At 47.1% G+C, this 17,854-nt stretch overlaps 1 protein-coding gene across 2 annotated transcripts in view; it reads right to left on the bottom strand.

Annotated features, from left to right (window-relative positions):
- Positions 1-1,692: 1,692 nt before the first annotated feature.
- LOC146596452 (serine/threonine-protein phosphatase 2A regulatory subunit B'' subunit alpha-like) overlaps positions 1,693-17,854 on the bottom strand; it is a 56,320-nt gene continuing 40,158 nt past the window's right edge. The window contains exons 9-15 of one of the 2 annotated variants that reach the window (XM_085303918.1): positions 16,298-16,454; positions 14,762-14,810; positions 14,117-14,206; positions 12,939-13,114; positions 12,434-12,552; positions 10,610-10,716; positions 1,693-6,220 (exon numbers count right to left, since the gene is read on the bottom strand). In XM_085303918.1, the coding sequence (XP_085160044.1) occupies positions 6,124-6,220; positions 10,610-10,716; positions 12,434-12,552; positions 12,939-13,114; positions 14,117-14,206; positions 14,762-14,810; positions 16,298-16,454 (795 nt within the window). In that variant the 3' untranslated portion in view covers positions 1,693-6,123. The remainder of the gene's footprint in view (positions 6,221-10,609; positions 10,717-12,433; positions 12,553-12,938; positions 13,115-14,116; positions 14,207-14,761; positions 14,811-16,297; positions 16,455-17,854) is intronic. The other variant, XM_085303919.1, reaches the window with a different exon arrangement.

The following is a 17,854-nucleotide window of genomic DNA, read 5'->3' as shown; positions in this document are numbered from 1 at the left end:
TTAGTCCATAGATGACTAATTTTGTAATGGTTTAAATTAGGGTTTGTTTTGTTTGGATGTGTTTGGGTGGTTCCCCCCCCCCCTTTTTTTTTTTCTTTCTTCTTGTCTAGTTGCTCTTTAATAAGTTGAGCAACAGAAGGGATTGTAAAGCTGCTGAAAAATAATTGCAGTGGTTTTAGTTTTAAAAGCCTCGGTTTCCACTTTAGAGACGTGCTGCTGCGGGACCTTTCGGCGCTGCTTGTGGTCCAAGGGAGCCGAATGAAAACGCGGGTGCCTCGGCGGAGCCCGCAGCGCGGCCCGCGCTCCCTGCTGGCTGGCCGCGAGGAAACGCTGGCGAGGGGCGGACGGAGAGCCGGCCCTGGCGGGGATTTAGCTCCCGCACGGCTGGGGGCGAGGGCCCCCGCAGCGGCCCCGCGCTGCTCCCGCGCTGCCGTGCGTCGGGGCAGCTTCCCTTTGCGCTCACCGTGGGCAGGCGGCCGGGGATGCCCGCTCCGACGGGCAGCGCGCCGTAGGGCAGCTCTCTACCCCGGCCTCCCGCGGAAAGCGACGGACCTCCAGGCTCCCGTTCGCCACGTTCGGACATCCGTAGAGCTGTGTCGGAAAGAAAAAGCTGCAAGTCGTCGCCGAACAGTTTTGCTGCGGGCGCGTTCCTGCGCAAAGACAAGTAAGTCGCAAGACGGGGTGCGAGAGCAGAAATCCCAGCGGAAGGGGCGGATTTCCGATCGCGCTTTCATGGGCAGCGGTGCAAAGTCGGCCCGGTGCTCGCGACCCGAGCGCGCGGAGGACGTTCTCGCAAGAAAGAGAAGGCTAGAGAGGCAGCTAGCTCAGGCCGGCGATGTTCCTGCTCTCCATACGGTACCAACGCGAAGGACGAGGGCGCTCCAGATGCTCCCGTGTCCCTTGGACCTCCCGCGGATGTTCCCGCGGGCACAGACGGCTTTTAAAACCTCCTTGCAGACTGGGCAGCCAGTTAACGCGTGTCGTCTTGTGCAGCTGCCTCAATCTGCGATCCTGGAGTTTCTCGCTGCGTAGGACAGAGAGGAAAGAGGCATCTTCCCCCCGTGCAAGCACCACAAAATCGTGTATTGCCAGGAAAAAACCCTGGAGAGTTCCCCTGCGCCAGGAAGCTAAAGCACAACCTGAAACCCCAAAGGCAGGTACTTGCAGCGCAGCGCGCCGCTCGCACATTAACAGTCACAGACTTGCGAGAAAAAGACCGTAAAACCGTGGCACATCAATCTCGCAAAGACTCTGCGGTGATCCGGAATAAAAACCAATTGCTTTTATTCTACATAAGCTCCCCAAACACACTTGCTTTTTAATTCGTGTAATTTTTTATACAAACTGTATTTCTAAAGCGCTTTTTCGATTGCTGACGGTAACTTCCTGAGAAGTCAAACAACAGCAAAAGAGCAGCTTTTTTATACGTTAGAAGCGTTTTGGGTACGCGCTATTGTATTAGAGCCGCTTTAAAACGCGCGAGATGCATCTCGTTTGTGGGCACCAACCCACTGGACTTCTGTGTGCTTTTCTAAAGAAACCCGGAGGTGCCCACCAGGAAGATAAGGTGAACAGTAATTTTCTACCCCATTGCTCAGTACAAGACAGGTTACTTCTTAAATCCATTTTTTTTATTTGCAAAAAAAAAAGAAAAAAAAAGTAAAAATGCAAAGATAGAACCATGCCAGCACAGAATGTCTCCAAACTACTTTATTCAAGTATCAAAACCTTTAGTATTAAATATTCAAATTCTAAAACTGTCACCCAGTGATACAGGAAGAGGTTGCAGTAAAAGGGTAAGCGTTGTCTGCATGGTTCTCTTAGAGTAGCTTGTGGATTTTTTTGAGGTTCGGTTTGATTGCATAGACTTAAGATAGCGTGATTTAGAAACGCCGTACTCCAAAAATAAGTGCCATTAAAATGATACTTCGGTGACCTTTATTATTATTATTATTGGCCTTTTGGGTGCATTTCGCAGCAGGAGCCAAGGGCACTACCTTGGTTCGAGTATCTCTTCGGTTGCCTGTTTAGGAAACGGGAAGATTTTCTGCGGTGTTCGAACGCCGGGATTTTTGCTGCTGACCTCGCCTGGTTTGCAACACTGCCGCTTGCTGGCAGGCCAGCAGAGCGGAACTGTGCTCGCCCCGGGCTTCGCTGAAGGACACAGTAATGTGGCAGTCGTTACTGAGATTTTAGAAAAGGAAGGAAAAAAAACAAGCTGGTAGCGTTACAGTAGTAATTGCATCTGGTTGGATCTAGCCCTACCCCTCATCTTAAATCTGTGGAGAGAGAATATTGGTGTATATAAAAACAAAAAGCATGGGTTTTGTAAGGACATGGGTCTTCATTTTGCTGGGCAAAAGCAGACCAGAGAGAACAAAGGAACGCAAATGCGTATTTTTATCATGCGAATTTGAATTTTACTCACTTTTCTGACTCTTCATAGGGAAAAAGAAACCTGCTCACAATGGACTTGAGTCTCAGCTGGATTTACAATGAAAAACGTTCTTTATGCGGCATCTCAAGTGGCGTTGATGCTTGGAGACAGGAGGCAGAGCTGGAGTGAAGTGGGTTCCTACAAGCTTTCTGTGCTGTAACTGCTGGCGTGTTTCCTTCCAGAGAACTTGGCGACCTCCAAGACTGGTCCGTGTTTCAGCTTAGCACGCTTTGGGGGCTGTACCCACGGGCATTCTCGTCTCTTCGTGTTTTGACTTATCCCAGAAAGTAAAAGTGCAAAGGTGGAATTGGAATTCCAGAATTCACCTTGTTTGTGTCCTGCAGTTTTAGAAACCTTCCACCCAGGTAAGCTAGGACAGGACAAAGTTAAGAGGTTTGGTGTAAAATAACCACATTTACTAAACCATCTGAAATTGCTGATAATTCGAATTATTGAAGTTATTTTCAAATGTTTTAGTAAAACAGATGCTAGATACCTGCTCCTAGAGTAAATGATACAAATTACTGTGTGTCTCGCACTGAGATCGTGCTAACAACGGCTTCTGTAGCTTCTCCTGGAAGCCCCTCTGCAACGGCATACAAGGAGAAAGAGGGAAGATCCTGAAGTGGTGGATCAGAAGCAAGAGCAGGGAGAGCTCATGACGCAGCCCAGCGAGGACGTAATGCCAAGCTGGAGGAGCGTCCCAGCTCTTCACGAGCCATGGTGGGCTCTGCCTTCATCCCAGCGTACGTCCTGCGCCTCAGAAGAGGAAGATGCTTGCTCGACTGGAGAGCCTTGCACGTTCTGCGTGTAACTCCCTGCTCGGGTGAGGGTGCGGTTGTACGTTGTATGTTCCTGGGAATATGCATCCTTCCTGGAAAAGGATGTTGCTGTTCCAAACTCCCTCAGAAGGAGGAGGAGGAAAGCTGGTGCTCAGAGAAGCTGTGGAATCGCCACCCATGGAGATTTTCAAAACACGGTCCCGAGGAACCTGCTCTAAGGTTGAAGCCGCCCTGCCCTTGAGCAGGGGTTGGACGAGAGACCTAAAGAGGTCCCTTCCGAACCTGAATTCCTGTACCAGCCCAAACTGCCCTGAGAGAGCTTTCTCTTGGAGGTGCAACAGCTATCCCGGGTTAAAGGCTCTCTGAAACTATCGCCAAGCTCCTCTGAAATGAGGCTTTAAATTATCGGCAAACTGGGTATGCCGGTTGCTGCTGCTTACGGATTTCGAGCTAGCGGTGCGCTGAAGTACGATGAAGGATGAGATGGTGGCAAAACCATTCCAGCCCAGAAGGGGCTCAGGTTCTTCTCGCTCCTTTGCGGAGATTTTGTCTTCGGAGAGATTTAAATCAAGCTAAGAGTGAAAGGCCGTTACACAGCGGGTATTAAAGAAGAAGCGAGCTGCTTTGCCTAGGATTTTTCAGGGTAAGAAGGGGATGGTGCTAGCTACAGTTGGCAGTTGGGTGACTTCGGTCCTGTGCTCGTTTATAATCATCTCGTAGTTTCTTCTGCGTTTGAATCTTTGCAGAATCGTCCCCAATAAGGCTTTTCCCCTGGGGGGGGGGGTTATAGTGATGGTGGAGATGTAATTCAGACGTTGGTGTCTGAGGGCTCGTGGCTGAGAGGAACGGAGTTGCTGCGCTCATAAAAATGCAAGGCAACGTGGTGATCCTGGGACGGGCTCCAGCAGGGCTCCGCGCGAGCCTCGTTCTCTTTCTCATGCATATCCTGGCGCTGAACTGAACTTTTGTGCCTGGTGCATTCAAAGGGGCATTAAAGGGGCCTTATCTCAGTTTTGGTAGCGTTCCCTGTTTGTATCTTTTATTGTGGAAAGCAACGTAACCGAAAGTGCCTTTGCTGAGAACGCGGAGCATCCAGAAGTTTCCCAGCTACCTGAAAAGCCGGGATCCTGCGATGTGCGTAGGCAGCTGGAGACAATAGAGGCTTCGTTCGAGGAAAACAGAACAGGTCTCCAAACCCAGCATAACCGAACGTTCCCCCGTGCCCTTTCAGATTTTGATCCTGATGAGAAAGTTTCCTCAACACAGCAGCAGTGTATCCTACCCGGGCAGAGGGAGGCAGGCAGGACGCTTCAAGACTCCTAGGAAAGCTGAAGAGTTGATCGGCCGATTACTTGGCTCTTTGCATACCGGCACCGTGCAGAAGGAGCAGCTAAGGATCGCTGCTCCGTTGTGCTACCATCTGTCTGTGCCACACAGGGTAAGCTCACAGCACGCGTATATCGAAAGGAGCCGTGAAACGGATGGGCCCTGCCCGACGAGGGGGTGCCTGCGTGGAGACCTGACTCCAGCACTGGCAGGGCCGTGCGCTCTCCGGCCTTCTGGCAGGGGTTCACGCGGACGTGTTGCGAGGAGTCGTGCTTTGTTATTCCTGCAGCGCCTTAAGCAGCAGAAGCAGTGTGTAAACACCACGTAGCATGTATTTGGACACAGTTACAGACGCTGGGGGGAAAAAAAGTACAGTTTGGCAGCTGAAACCTGTCCCAAGCTGGAGAAGGTAAGTACCACAGCTGCTTGCATACTGTGATGGGTAAAACCGAGGACCGTCATACGTTATAACGACCTCTGTGTTGAAACCCAAACTGAAGCTGTGCGGGAGGAACAACGCCAGCAATAGCTGATGTGCTGTCACTGGAGTCACTGGTTGCGAGTCCATGGGGAAAGCCAGGTTAATTTTGCACTTAAAGCAAGAATTTGTTAGGGAGCTGCAGTGTTTCCACTCAGAGATTAGGGCCAATTTCATGGGTGGACAATAATTTTTCAGCACTGTATCAGCTGAATTCATTTACCAGTTAAAGGATCTCTCTGGTAAACCCTCCCTATGCCGGGTTAGGATTTGTTTCTCCCTCCCCCTCATGATCTCAGCTTAGTCTTGGCTTGCAGAAGGCTATGGATTAGTGATAGAGGAGCCAGGAAGAGCACGAGGAAGGGGCAGATGCACCAGTCCTGTCCCTCCTGAGCATGGCATGTCCGTTCCCTTGTAAACATGCAAGAGGACTTAGAGACTCGCCTCTTGCACAGGAGAATATACGGAAACACTATGTGCACCTTAAATCCTCAGCGAAACACTACATCATGTAGTGCTGTAAAATGCGTTTAGCAGCACAAGAAGGTCTCGTAGTATAAAGCACAAAAAGGGACCTCGCTTTCCCCATGCACAGGGATGCTGCCTTGGCTTCCAAAAAGAAAAAAGTGAAGCTATTAAAAATGAGGACTTATCTGTGACTTGCATTTTAAAAGACTTCTAAACTTTCATTTAAATCAAGTTAATGTGGCAGCTCTCACTTCACTACTAGTGTAAAGCTAAAGGGTCACAATGGCACTGAAGTGCACAGAAATCAGCACCGCAGATGTTGTGCACAGTTGTTACGGTTAATAACTAGATGCTGGCATTTATTGCACATATGGGGATGTAACAGAATTTGTATGGAAAGATATAAAGGAAACAAGGTGCAATCACCATTTTTAATGAGCGTGCACAATAACACATTGTAAAAAGCCTTTTATAGAAATTACCTTATTGCAGTTACACAGGAAGAGAAAAAGGATTCTCAAATTACAGTGTACAAAATAAAGCACATTGCTCCAATGAGGGATTTAAGAAAAATCCCTTAAGTGTCTTAGAGCTGATTGCTATCCAGTTTGACAGATACTGATTACGTTTCTCTATGCTGAGAGATCTGAAATAACTAGTTTGTCTGACTTGTCTCCAGTTTCAGGGGGAGATAAGACTTCATCTGCATCATAGTCGTCTTCAAATGATCTGCAAAGATAGAAGGTAGGTCTTTAAAAGCCATATTTACTTTGGTGAGAGCATTTTCAGGTACGTTATTTCAGCAGCTAGTAAAGCATTAGGGTAGAGTTCAGCAATGTGCAAAATGTTTAACTCGAGGATTTTTAAAAGGCCTTGTAACAGACTGGCAGTAATCAGTTTTTCAACAGCTGACGTGACTTTGCAGTCCTACCCATCCTCATTAGAGTGTCCTGAAACAACTGTTAAGTGATGCTCAGCATTTTAAAATTTGAACACAATTTCAGTAAGGCTACTGTAAGATACTGACACTTGGTAACATTTCAGCATAGCGATAAAGTTGCCTGGCCACAGACTCAGGTCCTGCTGGCGTTGTGGCTTGTTCGGACACGCCTTCACTCTAAAACTTCTTAGGACGTGCTTTGATGTCCACCGAAGGACAACTGTGATCATCTTCTCCTCCTCTTGTCTCATTTGGTTTGAAGTTTGGTATTGAGGTCTTAGTGTTTACAGCCCAGTGAGCTCCTGTCTCCAGCCAGCTGCAGCAGTCAGGCTGGTTGGGTTCTGGGCTCTGCTGCAGCAGAAACCGCTTCAGGGCTCTCAACTCATTCGGAGGCCTGAGAAATGATGGTTTTAGATCTCAGCTTTTCACCTCTGTCTCTGCATGTTACTTGTTAAGTCTCTCAGGGCTTCCAAGAAATTCAAGTTCTTCCTTTTGTAGCAGGTCTTCAAACGGTAAGCACAGGAATAGCTGCAACTTGTTCAACGAAACTGCTGCTGAAGAACTCCTTTGATGCCCCAGTGTGCATGGTGCCAAGAAAGTATTGCAGCCATCACTTCTTTTGCTGTTCTTCCTCTACTGACCTAGATGCAGGCTCCAGGAATCTTTGGGAGTCGCTTGTACCTGCCAGTCTGTCCCAGGTTCCCCTTGGGCCAGTATCTCCTGCTGAAGCAAGGATTCTGTGCTATAATCTCATGATCCTTATTTAAGGAAGAGAAAAATGGCAGAGAACACTTTTGTCGTCTTATCCGTCAGGTAAAGCGCCTGCTCGACGCTTCTCCCGCATTGTGGATCCTTGCACAAATGAGAGAAGGGATGCCGTGGTCTAGATCCCACACCCATAATTGGGAGTACTTACCCACATTTCTCTTCTGACTGCACATTCAAGGATGCCAAAAAGTTCTCAACAGGCAGACTTTTTGCTTAAGCAGTAGCTGTAGGGAGTCCACATGGACTTGCCTCTCTTCACTCCCCACCTGGGAATGTACTGTGCATGTTCCTACCCGCCTCAGTTTCCCTAAGGTCTCCTTGGCTTAAGATGATGCAGCTGAGGAAAACTTTTTTTCCATGTGAATATCATTCTTAAGTATGCTCCTTTGATGTCCCTTTCCCCTTCAATTTTACCAGCTTCTGCTCAACTTTTCTTCCTTTTCTTCGATGCCTGGAACGTGAGCCTCTTCCTAGTACTGTTTGCATTCATGTTCAGTCAGGGCCTGCACCAGGCACCATGAGTCCATTTCTTCAGCCCTTGGAGCTCCATTATGTTTTTATTTCTTTCCTTCTGCACCATTTTTTCAGCTTGGGAAAAGTGCTGTCCACCATTAAGACTAGGAGCCATCCAAGGGGATGATCTCCATGAGATCAGCACTAAAGAGACTCACCTTCTCTTCTCCCAGCCTAGTTTCAAAACTTCACTGTCCCATAAATACACATGGGCTCATGCAAATTAAAAAAAACCTCGTTCCACAAGACTCAACCATGGCAACTCTAGCTTGTTCAGGCAAGGACAATGACTCCAGCAAACCTTTTGCATACATGTTTTCTGTCACCTTCACTGGATGGTTCAATGACACTGCTGTGCCTGCCTTCCCCATTTCACTGCTTATGCTGCTGGGGTCATGACCACAGGCAGCTGAGCCATCAAACCACCTGAGGAAGCCAACAAAAAAAAGGTAATTTGCCCAAGCCAACGTCATCTCCTCCTGCATCTTTGTCACCTCTTTCCCCACCTATCCACCTCCGAGCAGGATTGCTCCATAGTGCTCCATTGCTCCTGGTCTGCTCAGACCAGAGTGATTCTTTCCTGCTTTGAGCTTCATCTCTCAGCAGCTGATAAAAGATGGCCTATTTCTCCTTATTTTCTACTAGGTGGAGAAAGACCCTTTCCCCTGAAAGGGATTGTGGCTTCTATGTTTGGCAGCTGGGAGAATTCAGTGTCTGGGACAACAAATAAAGTAGTTCCCACTTCTACCAGGAAGGCCATAGCCTAGACTGCGAGAAAGGATGTCTGCAAAGCGGCAGTGTGTACAGTGGCATTAAGAGTTTGCCTGTAGCAGTCCGCTTCAACTGTTGTTTCTGCCTTCACACAATGACATGCATGTGGACTCACCCAGGAATGGGCTCTCTCCATTGAAACACACAGCTGTTTGAGGCAGAACATGGCTGAGGACAGTTGAGATCATCTCAGGCTTCCAGTGAAACATGATGCTCCTTTTTCTTGAGCAACAAGACACTGTCCGTTTGGTGATAGCCCCCTTAAACTAGCCTTTAGATAATACTGGCCTTGTGTTTTTCACCACAGGTGCTAGGCAAGCCATATTCTCAACCACAGCAGTACTTATAAATCACTGAAGCTCTCACTCAAGATTTTCTTGCCCTACAGAGTTACGGCGATAGCGTCTGATCAGTCCCAACAAAGCCACAGCATCCTTGAAGTCACCCCGAGTATCCAGTATTTCTTTGTAAGATTCCTCTTCCAGGAGTGCTGGTCTCATGGGCAGACGTGCAGACAGCCAGATACAGACTCATCTCAAAGCTTCAGCTGACCTGGCCAAAAATCTTCCAGCCTCTCTCAGCGCTCGTAAATCCTCTCCCTGTTTCTGTCCCCACTCCCTGTTTCTGTCATTCTCAAAGGGCAGCAGAAATGATGCATGTGCCAGAACTCAATCCCTCTTTCTGGCGTGTTTGTCTGGGCATCCAGCTCTTTGTTTTTCTTTTTCTCTTCCTTTTTTCCTGCCCGGTTTGTTGCTATGCTCCACAAATGAGATCTTATCCTGCTGTCATGACTACAGAGCTTTTTAGGAGCTCTTGAAAGCCAGCATCAAGGTTGCTGTACTGCTCTCTACAGGAAGACACAGCGCTGTTTCACACACACCTAAAAAATTTAGCATCAACTGCCACGTCTTCTTTTCAGGTTTTGGTAAAGCTGGTGATTAATGGTCTTGCAAAACTTTTATGGCAAACTCCTATTTCTGTTCTGTGCTGAGGACAGAGGCACTGCAGCATGACCACAGGGAATAGAGCATTTTTTTTTTTTTTTTTTTTTTTTACCTTCCATCCTGTCACGTCATCTTCTATTGTTAGGTCCACAAAAAATCAAGGCAGCTCAAAGGAGGTGAGGGAACATCCCGTAGCTGTTTGGATGCACAGGGAGAGGGGGGAACACAGCTCTCAACAGCTTAGCAGCACCTCTCTACCTAGTTGGTAGGTGATGCTGTTTATTTGAGAGATTTCCAGTGTGGAGAGTTCTGACAATTATGCAATCTTCTGAGGACGTTTCCTTCAATGAATTTACAAATGCTGTTCAAGAACTGATAAAGTCCTGAATTATGTGAAGATTTACATGGTCTAAACATGTAGTAATTTCTGGGCTGTTCCTTACAGCACCCACAGAAAGACTTCCAGAGAAGTATTCTCAAGAAGATACTACCACAGCCCTAAGTCTGAAGGATAATTATAGTTAGGCTCCATTAGGAGCCTCTACGGGAAGGCTGAGCACACAGAGAAGCCCTGGATTAACTGCTCTACATAATTAATTTATGTAGGATTGGCTGGAGAGCCTGTCCACAATTTTATAGAAGGCTGCAAAAATGAGTATAGCTGTCACAGAAACCAAGTTTTAAAGAAAAAGTCTAAACAAACTCAGTAAGTGAACTAAAACTTTAAAGACATCTTAGGAAGAGCAGAATGTAAAATTATTTGACGAAAGGAAAGCTCGAGTACACAGCTCAGCTCAGCATCCTAAATGTAACAGAGCATACAGCTTCAGGTCTGTGATAGTGTGTCATGATCAATATTTGGCCAGGACTAACAGAAGTCATTTGTCATCTTTTGTTATATGATAGTAAAACAAAAAGGCTTTGTCCTTCTCCCCCAGATCTCTACGATCACAAAGAATTCCGGGTGTCCCAAGTGCTTTGTGACAAACACACCAATACCTCATTTTTGGAGCAACTGTTCTGGGCTTCAGCGTGCCCCAGTGTTGACAGTCCAAATGAGACATCTGTGAATCCACCACCCCTGTCAGTAGGAGCGTGCTGGATGCCCACTTCACCCCTTTCTTTTAAACCTCAGCTGGAGCCAGTCAGTGGTTCCTCGGTGCAGCGCGAGTCCATGCTTACCCTTCTTGTAACTGTTCGTTCCCAGACTCCTCAGCCACAAGGATCTCGTACTCTTCAGCAGCATACCTGTCCCAGTCAGAGGGCTCGGGGCCATCGTTTTCAACGTCCTAAAGAGATCAAATGGTCAAGCGCATCAAGCCCGTACCTCTGTACAAATATTACAATAGGCCTGCGTGCCGTACAACAGTTTGCACGTGTGAAACATGAATTCTTGAAATAGTAAGCAGCTGCACAAAGAGCTAGTCAAAAATTGTCTTAATTCAAATAGTTTCAAATAATTGTGATTTTTTTTCAACAGGTGCACAAAGGTGACTAAAAAAAAAAAAAAAACCCAACAAAAAATACATCCCTTCTACAAAGCTCAGTGTGCTACCTGAGCTGCCAGCAAACCTCGACCATCCCCTTAGTAACAGCACATTTTCTCTGCATCTGTGACATTTCTAATTGGGTAAAGGACTTAATGATTTATTTAATCATTAATAGTAATCGATCTTTTGAGCAACTCTAACAGATTGCTAAGTTTGGAGCAGTTTGAGAGAAGGTTACAAAATAACATCCATATAAACAGTTGACCCTCAGCAATTACCAAAAGATAGGGGAGATAAACTTAGCCTCCTGGCTCCACCTGACTGCTCTTATGATGATCCAGTAAAAGAAAAAGGAGGGGGAGAGTCTGGATTATGAGATATATTTAAGCCTAGAATTATAAACAGATCAAGAAGAACAACCACAAAGTTCCTCTTACAGGTTATGTGGGAACAGCTGGGAGGAAACCAGAGTTGGTTTTGGTATCCCCACCACTTTACTGTAGTTGACCAAAGTAAGAGGCCCCTGGGGGGATAGTTATTAAACTGTAGTCACATCTGGCACTCTGAGGCACTGTGGTTTCACCAGATGTGCAAGGGGAGCCAGAGGTGAGGTACTTAACCCTGCCAGCTGACAAAACTTGACTCTCAGAAGACCCTGCTGCTACCACTGAGCAACAACTGGAAAATACAAAAGCCAGAGCCTCCTCTTGTGTTTTCTCTGCATGGGGCGAGAACATGAATGGTGAATCGAAGCACACCCAGGCTGATAACCAGGAACAATCTGCAACAGCCAAACTTTCCATCTGCTCTACCACAAGCATGGCACAAACGCAGAGCTGGTATCTCTGCCTCAGCCCCTGTGTTGTAAAGGGGCTCCGCCTCCTCTTTGGGTCTGTTCATGCTACTGGAGAACTGCCAGTATCATTTCCTCTGGTAAGGATCAGAAGCCATCCTGGAGATTTAATAAATCTTCAAATGTAGCCTACTTATTTATGACCACAGCTGTGTAGGAGACAGGAAAAAGCAAACAGGATCTGATGTTTTGAATCTCACAGCTCCTTTCTAAAAGGAGTGAAGAAGATTCCCTTCTAGTGCAGGTAAGCGCCTGCCTTGGCCTGATTAATCAGCGTAACTCAGCAGGCCGAGAAAGTTCATTCTCTCTAGAATCGCATACTCACTGCCAGTACTGGTGCTATAGCGTCATTTAAGACAACTGAATCACAGAATTATGGATAATTTGGGTTGGAAGAGACCCAGGAGCTCTCCAGTCCCACCTTCCACTCACAGTAGGGTCAGCTAAGAGGGCAGACCAGGGTGCTCGGCTTTGTCCAACTGAGTCTTGCAAAAGTCCAAGAACACAAGCTGCACAACCTCTCTAGGCAATTGGTGGCAGTGCCTGTCTGTCCTATTTGTGAAAAAGTTTCTCCTTATATCCAGGGGGATTTTCCCTATACCCAGTTGCATTGCAAGGAAGGGTTTGAGAGGGCCTATATTTAGAAGTACAAGTGCTTTATACCTTTTGCACTGCAAAGGGATCCCTCTGCTCATTGTCCAGGTATTTCTCTAAATTGAAGAAGGTGTTGTAGAATACATGAGCCATTCTGCACCTCTTCAGGTCTCGCAGGGTTACTCTTCCTGCAGAAACAACATGTTATTTTATTCCTAAATTCTTAATTAGTGAGAGACTGCAATTGTTCCCTATCATTCTCATCAAACTCATAATTAAACAACGTTGCAAAATTTCTTCCCAAGCCAATCAAGGATTTTAAAGTTACCCAATAAATGGACATGAGTATTATTCCTAAACCTTGCACAAATATGGATGAAGCCTGGAACAAATGTGAAAGAATGTGAACAGAGACAGAACAGTTTCACAATCTAGACCGTCAGCATGTCCCATGATAATTTCAGCTCTGTGATTCTGCAAGGTTCTGCCTATAGATGAATGGGCTTCAGAGCAACTATACCTTCTCAAGCTACCATAGATAGGACAGGAAGGAAACTCATGAAACAGGACTTACCATCCCTCTCTGGCTTAACAAGGTCAAGCATCTGACACAGCAAGTCGTGAAATGGTAGTGGTTCTATGCCCATCACTTCCATCCGCTCACACTGCTCCTCATAAAAGTACTCCAGTTCATACATGGAAAGCACCCCATCCCCGTCCAGGTCCATGCACCGAAACCAGTATTCAATACTAGGAAGAAGAAACAGAACTTGTGAAAGAGAATCAGTGAAAGCACAGGGGCTGCACCAGAGGCTCCCTGCAGCAATGCAATGCAATGCTCCCCTTGCCCCACCCTAGCATTTTCTTCTGGCCAAAGGCCACCTTTGGGAAGGATGAGGGCACAGCCCAATGCTCAAGAGTACCTGCTGTTACGGTTCTTCTGGGTGGCCTGTGAGCACAAGCATGCTGATGACTTGTTTCACCAGGTACCTGGAGCAAGTGCCCACTATTAGCTGTGCTGCAGCTCAGCTGGCTCAGAGGTTTTGGCCTCCCTGTCAGATACAGCAGCAAAGCTGGCCAAACACAACCAACTCTGAAGCCAGATCATTGCCCACACGTGTGGGCAGGTGTTGCTAAATGACACTGAGCGGGATTTACCTACAAACCCTTCTTAGCACTTGCTACATGCATGAAGGGAACATGCCACCTCTCTCACAGTGTCACTGCTTACCTAAGGCGGGCAAAGACAGCAGCCGCTGCTTTTAACCATGGGCACCCAGTGACACATGCACCTGCCCTCGCAGTGTGGTGGAGCAGGCAGTCACGAAGCTGCAGCCGCCTCAGCTGAACTCTGCCCGGAGAAGCAGGAGCTCAGGGCTGGCGGATGGTATCTGTCGCTGCCTCTGCATAAAGGGCCAAGGACTGCCCTCGCAAGAGGGGAGATCAAAAAAAAAATCAGTTTTTCTTACAGCTCACTTCTGCTCTCCAAGCCCTTCCCCACAGGAAGATGGCCACAGGGTAACCAAAGTGACTGATTACTACCAACACATTTAATGTTAAAAAAACAAAACTTCTTTTAAGCAATTCTTCCTCAAGAACAGCAAATGATTGGACCAAAAGATGACAATAAGTTGTTTTCTTCCTAACAATGACTGAAATCCAAGCTGCTGTCTGTTGTAGAAAGCAGAAGTTACGGAAGTTTCTATAATCTTATCTAACTCTTTTAGTAGGACAAACTAGAATCTGTCATACCTTGTAGCACTCCTTTTGTCTTCCTCTGAAATCAGCAGCCACACAAAATCAGCATAGCTCATCCGGCCTTCCTTCTGGACCTCATTTCCTCTGAAAGAAAAAAAAAAACAAACAAAAAAAACCCAAGCTCCTAAATACTCAAACATTACCAAATACATATTTTAAGAAGCCCCAAATCACTGCTGAGAGAAAACAGGACACCTTTACCCATTCAACCTGTTCTCCCTGCCCTCCGCAGCACAAGTCCTCATGGCCTTCCCTGCGTGTGCTGCATTTGCTGCCCTGCTGGCACTGCAGGGCTGAGACTCATCTACCACGTCCCATCCCACAGGATGTGCTGGGGTGTTTATTTGTCAGTTCTCCAGCTAACGCTGTACTGCTGGGGGGCACGCACACACGGTGCCTGCATGGTCCCGCCTGCCGTGCCCACCTTCTTCTACAATTAGGTCTGTCAGTGATGATCCTGTGAGATTTTTTTTGTTTGCTTTCTTAAGATACCTGGATATCCCATTCAATATTCAGGCAGCTCCAGCTGTTTGTCGCAAACCATTCTGATCAGTGGAAATTTTTGAGTTTCTGGCATTTCTAATCAGCCTGACAGAAGTTCCTCTCACTGCTATCCCCAGCCAGGATGCTACTCCTCACCTTACCACAGCGCCGCTGAATATTCGCTCGATAATCCTGTTTGATAAAGCTGGAGACAAAGAAAACATGAAGAAAATGAACCTACAGGTCATAGAAAATGCTAAATACAGCTGTGCACACTGAATGCACAGAAAGCCCTTTCCCATTGCTAAAAGCAAGCTCATTATCTGGCCACTTTACTGGTCCCCATTTGGCAGCCCTCTAAAAGCAGGAAAGGGTAATTCTGCCATTGTGTCTGCCTTTGCATCCTACCCAACACTGTATTTCACAAATCTGGCCTCCTGGGCATGGCTGATACTGCTCCTACTTTGCTGAAGTAGGACTTGCCACAAAGTTGAATCCCGCTGATACAAGGATACAAGTCAATGTGCATTGCAAAAGGAGTTCAGCCATCAAACAAAAATCACACGTCAAATCAAGAGCTTTCCAAAATCCCTACAAGACACTTCTTAGCACAAACCATGGCAATCCCACTGCAGGAAAGGCCAATGAAAGGAAAAAAAGAGCACTGTTTCAGGTGAACGGGAGGGCTTCGCCAGCCAGGAAGTATGTGGGGCAGATTGTACAGTACACACATTGGCCAAACAGCGAGTATCAGTCCGAAACAGAATGTCTACACTGACCTAACCACTGACACATCTCCTTTAGACCCCACACTAGCTCCTTCTACCTGTTCTCCTTCTCCTCCATAGTCCTGGCACACCTCCCTGACACCTCGGCCAGGCGCACACGTCCTGCACCATCCCTGACAGACTCCTGTACAACCCTTTTACTGCCACACTCACCCCAAACCCCATGGCATTCCCATAAATACCTGCACTGAGGGCATGGGGGCCACCACCCTACTCTGACACACACGTACCTGCAGCATTGTCATCCTCGCACACCCTTCCTTCTTTCTCACTTCAGCCCCCTTGGATGTTGGCTCTACCAAATGTTGTCCCTCAGCCCCAGATCTCCAGCAATTCCTCACAACTTATCACAGCTTGGATCCCTATAACCCTACACACTGTAGCACCTTGCCATGTATTTCACATTTCCTGGCACTCTCAGTCATATTTTGTGTCCAAACATCCCCTACTTTTCCAGGCTCAGTTCTCTGTCCTAGACAAACTTTGCCAAAAATTGAAGCAATCATACAGAAGAGTTCAAGAAGGCTTTGTCTTCAGGGTTAAAATACGCTGGTCAGTAGCCCAAGCTCTTGACTAAGACATTAAATCATTATTTCTAATTGGTAAACACATGGGCATATTGTGCTCTGAGAATATGAATAATCCTAGAACAGCTGATGTGACTGGGTGTCTCCACCTAGCCCAGCATACACAACATAAAAACACTTTACATGTACAGTGACACTTCCCAGCACGCTTTCCCAGCCTTTAACAATTTGCAGAGCATGAATTCCCTGAGTTAGAGGAAGTGCTTTTGGATTTTTTTAGCCCTTCATGGATTATTATGCTCTTAACTTATCCATGGTCCTTCAACCCCTGAAAACTTATAGCATCTGGCTCAAGAAGCAGCTTGGAGACAGCATACCTTGATCACTGTATCTAGCCAGATCCTTCTGGCTGATGTAAAGATCATGGTCAGTGTCCAGCTCCCAGAATTTACAGTATATGACATAGAAGTGCTCATAGGAGAAATAATCTGTGATCTGATTTATGTCATCCTCTTCTTCCAAGAGAGCAAGAGTCTGAAATGGTACAGATAAAAGTGGGAAGTTAAGTCTAGACAAGGAAGCATTCCAGTAGCTCAAGTCTTCCAGCCTCTGTGGAAGCTGGGTGAACACAGCTCTGTGAGCTAATCCTTTCCTCAGAGCAGGAGACTTTGTTGCTGCATTCTTTATTTAACAGGAGACTGTGCAGTATCTGGCTTGGCTATCCTGGTTAGCCTGCGTATGCACAACACCTCCCTCAGTCCTGTGAGCAATTCCTCTGACCATCCAGCTACAGCGAAGAGTGAGGCAGGGGTCCAGGAAGACAACGGCTGTCTCAGCTAGGCTCCGTTATTTGTGACATGTCCCTGACCTGGACAAGGGCCTCTCAGAGCCATTTACCACTGCAAGGCCACAGATCTCTCTAGGAACTGAAATGCATACTGACACAACACACCACCTTGTCTGATCCCCAAAGTGCAAGATCAAGTCTTGCTCCAGACTCATGCCTGGACTGGGGAGGGAGGGAGGGATCCAGGCAGATCATGCCAATCACACTGATTTCCCTGGGCTGCTGGTGGCAGGAACTGATCTGGTTTAACTGGGCAGCTGGTTCAACAGAGAGGGAAGGAGTATATAAAGAGAAAAAAAATGATGAACCAAGATGCAGGTGAAAGCTGGGAAGATCTGTCCCTAACAAAGGGTAGGGTAGGCAGGAATGGAGATCAGAGGGCCTGGAACAGCATGAGACACTTGAAGGCAGCACTGTTTTTTTTGATTAGCTGATGTGACCAGTGGATAGAAGAAATTTGAAAGGAGGAAGAGCATAAATTCATGCTTGAGGCTTTAGAAGAACGCACACTACATTTGGAGAGGAAAACAGCATGAAGTACAAAAATCGCCACTGTTTTTAGCTGAGTCCTCACCTTGACCTTTCAGCCTAAAGATTTTCTGGCTTCTTAGGTTGGGCTAGAGTAGAGCAGCTTTTGACAGTTTTAACCTAGTGCTTTTCTGGGTTGAATACACAAAGAACAGGGAGATCTTTAGCCTGAAATCTCTGCCCAACACACATACATCACAGTGACTGTAACAAGCACTAACCGTTGTTCATTATCCTTTCTGGAGAAGTTTACTGCAGAATTGGAAATCGGCTTCTGCGACATGCTGCCTTGCAACTGGACAGCACAAGCCTGACCAACTGTCAATGGGCTGGTTGCCGGCCGGGAGTCAGGAAATTGGCTGTCCTACCCACCGCAGGCTGCGGGCAGCCCACCAGCTATTCTTGGCTGCCAATGAGCCGCTTACTACAGACGCGCTGCAGGGTCTCACTTCCCTTCCTCTGCTCTTTGGCTCCTGATCTAGCCAACCCATCTGATGGAGCTGCAGCCCTAGCGTGCACATTTGCGCCTTGACCTTCTGCTCAGTCCGTTCAGGATCCT

This window comes from Rhea americana, unplaced genomic scaffold, assembly GCF_003343005.1.
Source record: "Rhea americana isolate MKP2758 unplaced genomic scaffold, rheAme1 scaffold_200, whole genome shotgun sequence".
Taxonomy (NCBI): Eukaryota; Metazoa; Chordata; class Aves; order Rheiformes; family Rheidae; genus Rhea; species Rhea americana.
Note: the sequence above shows the minus strand (reverse complement) of the source record. Positions and strands in the feature narration are given on the sequence as shown.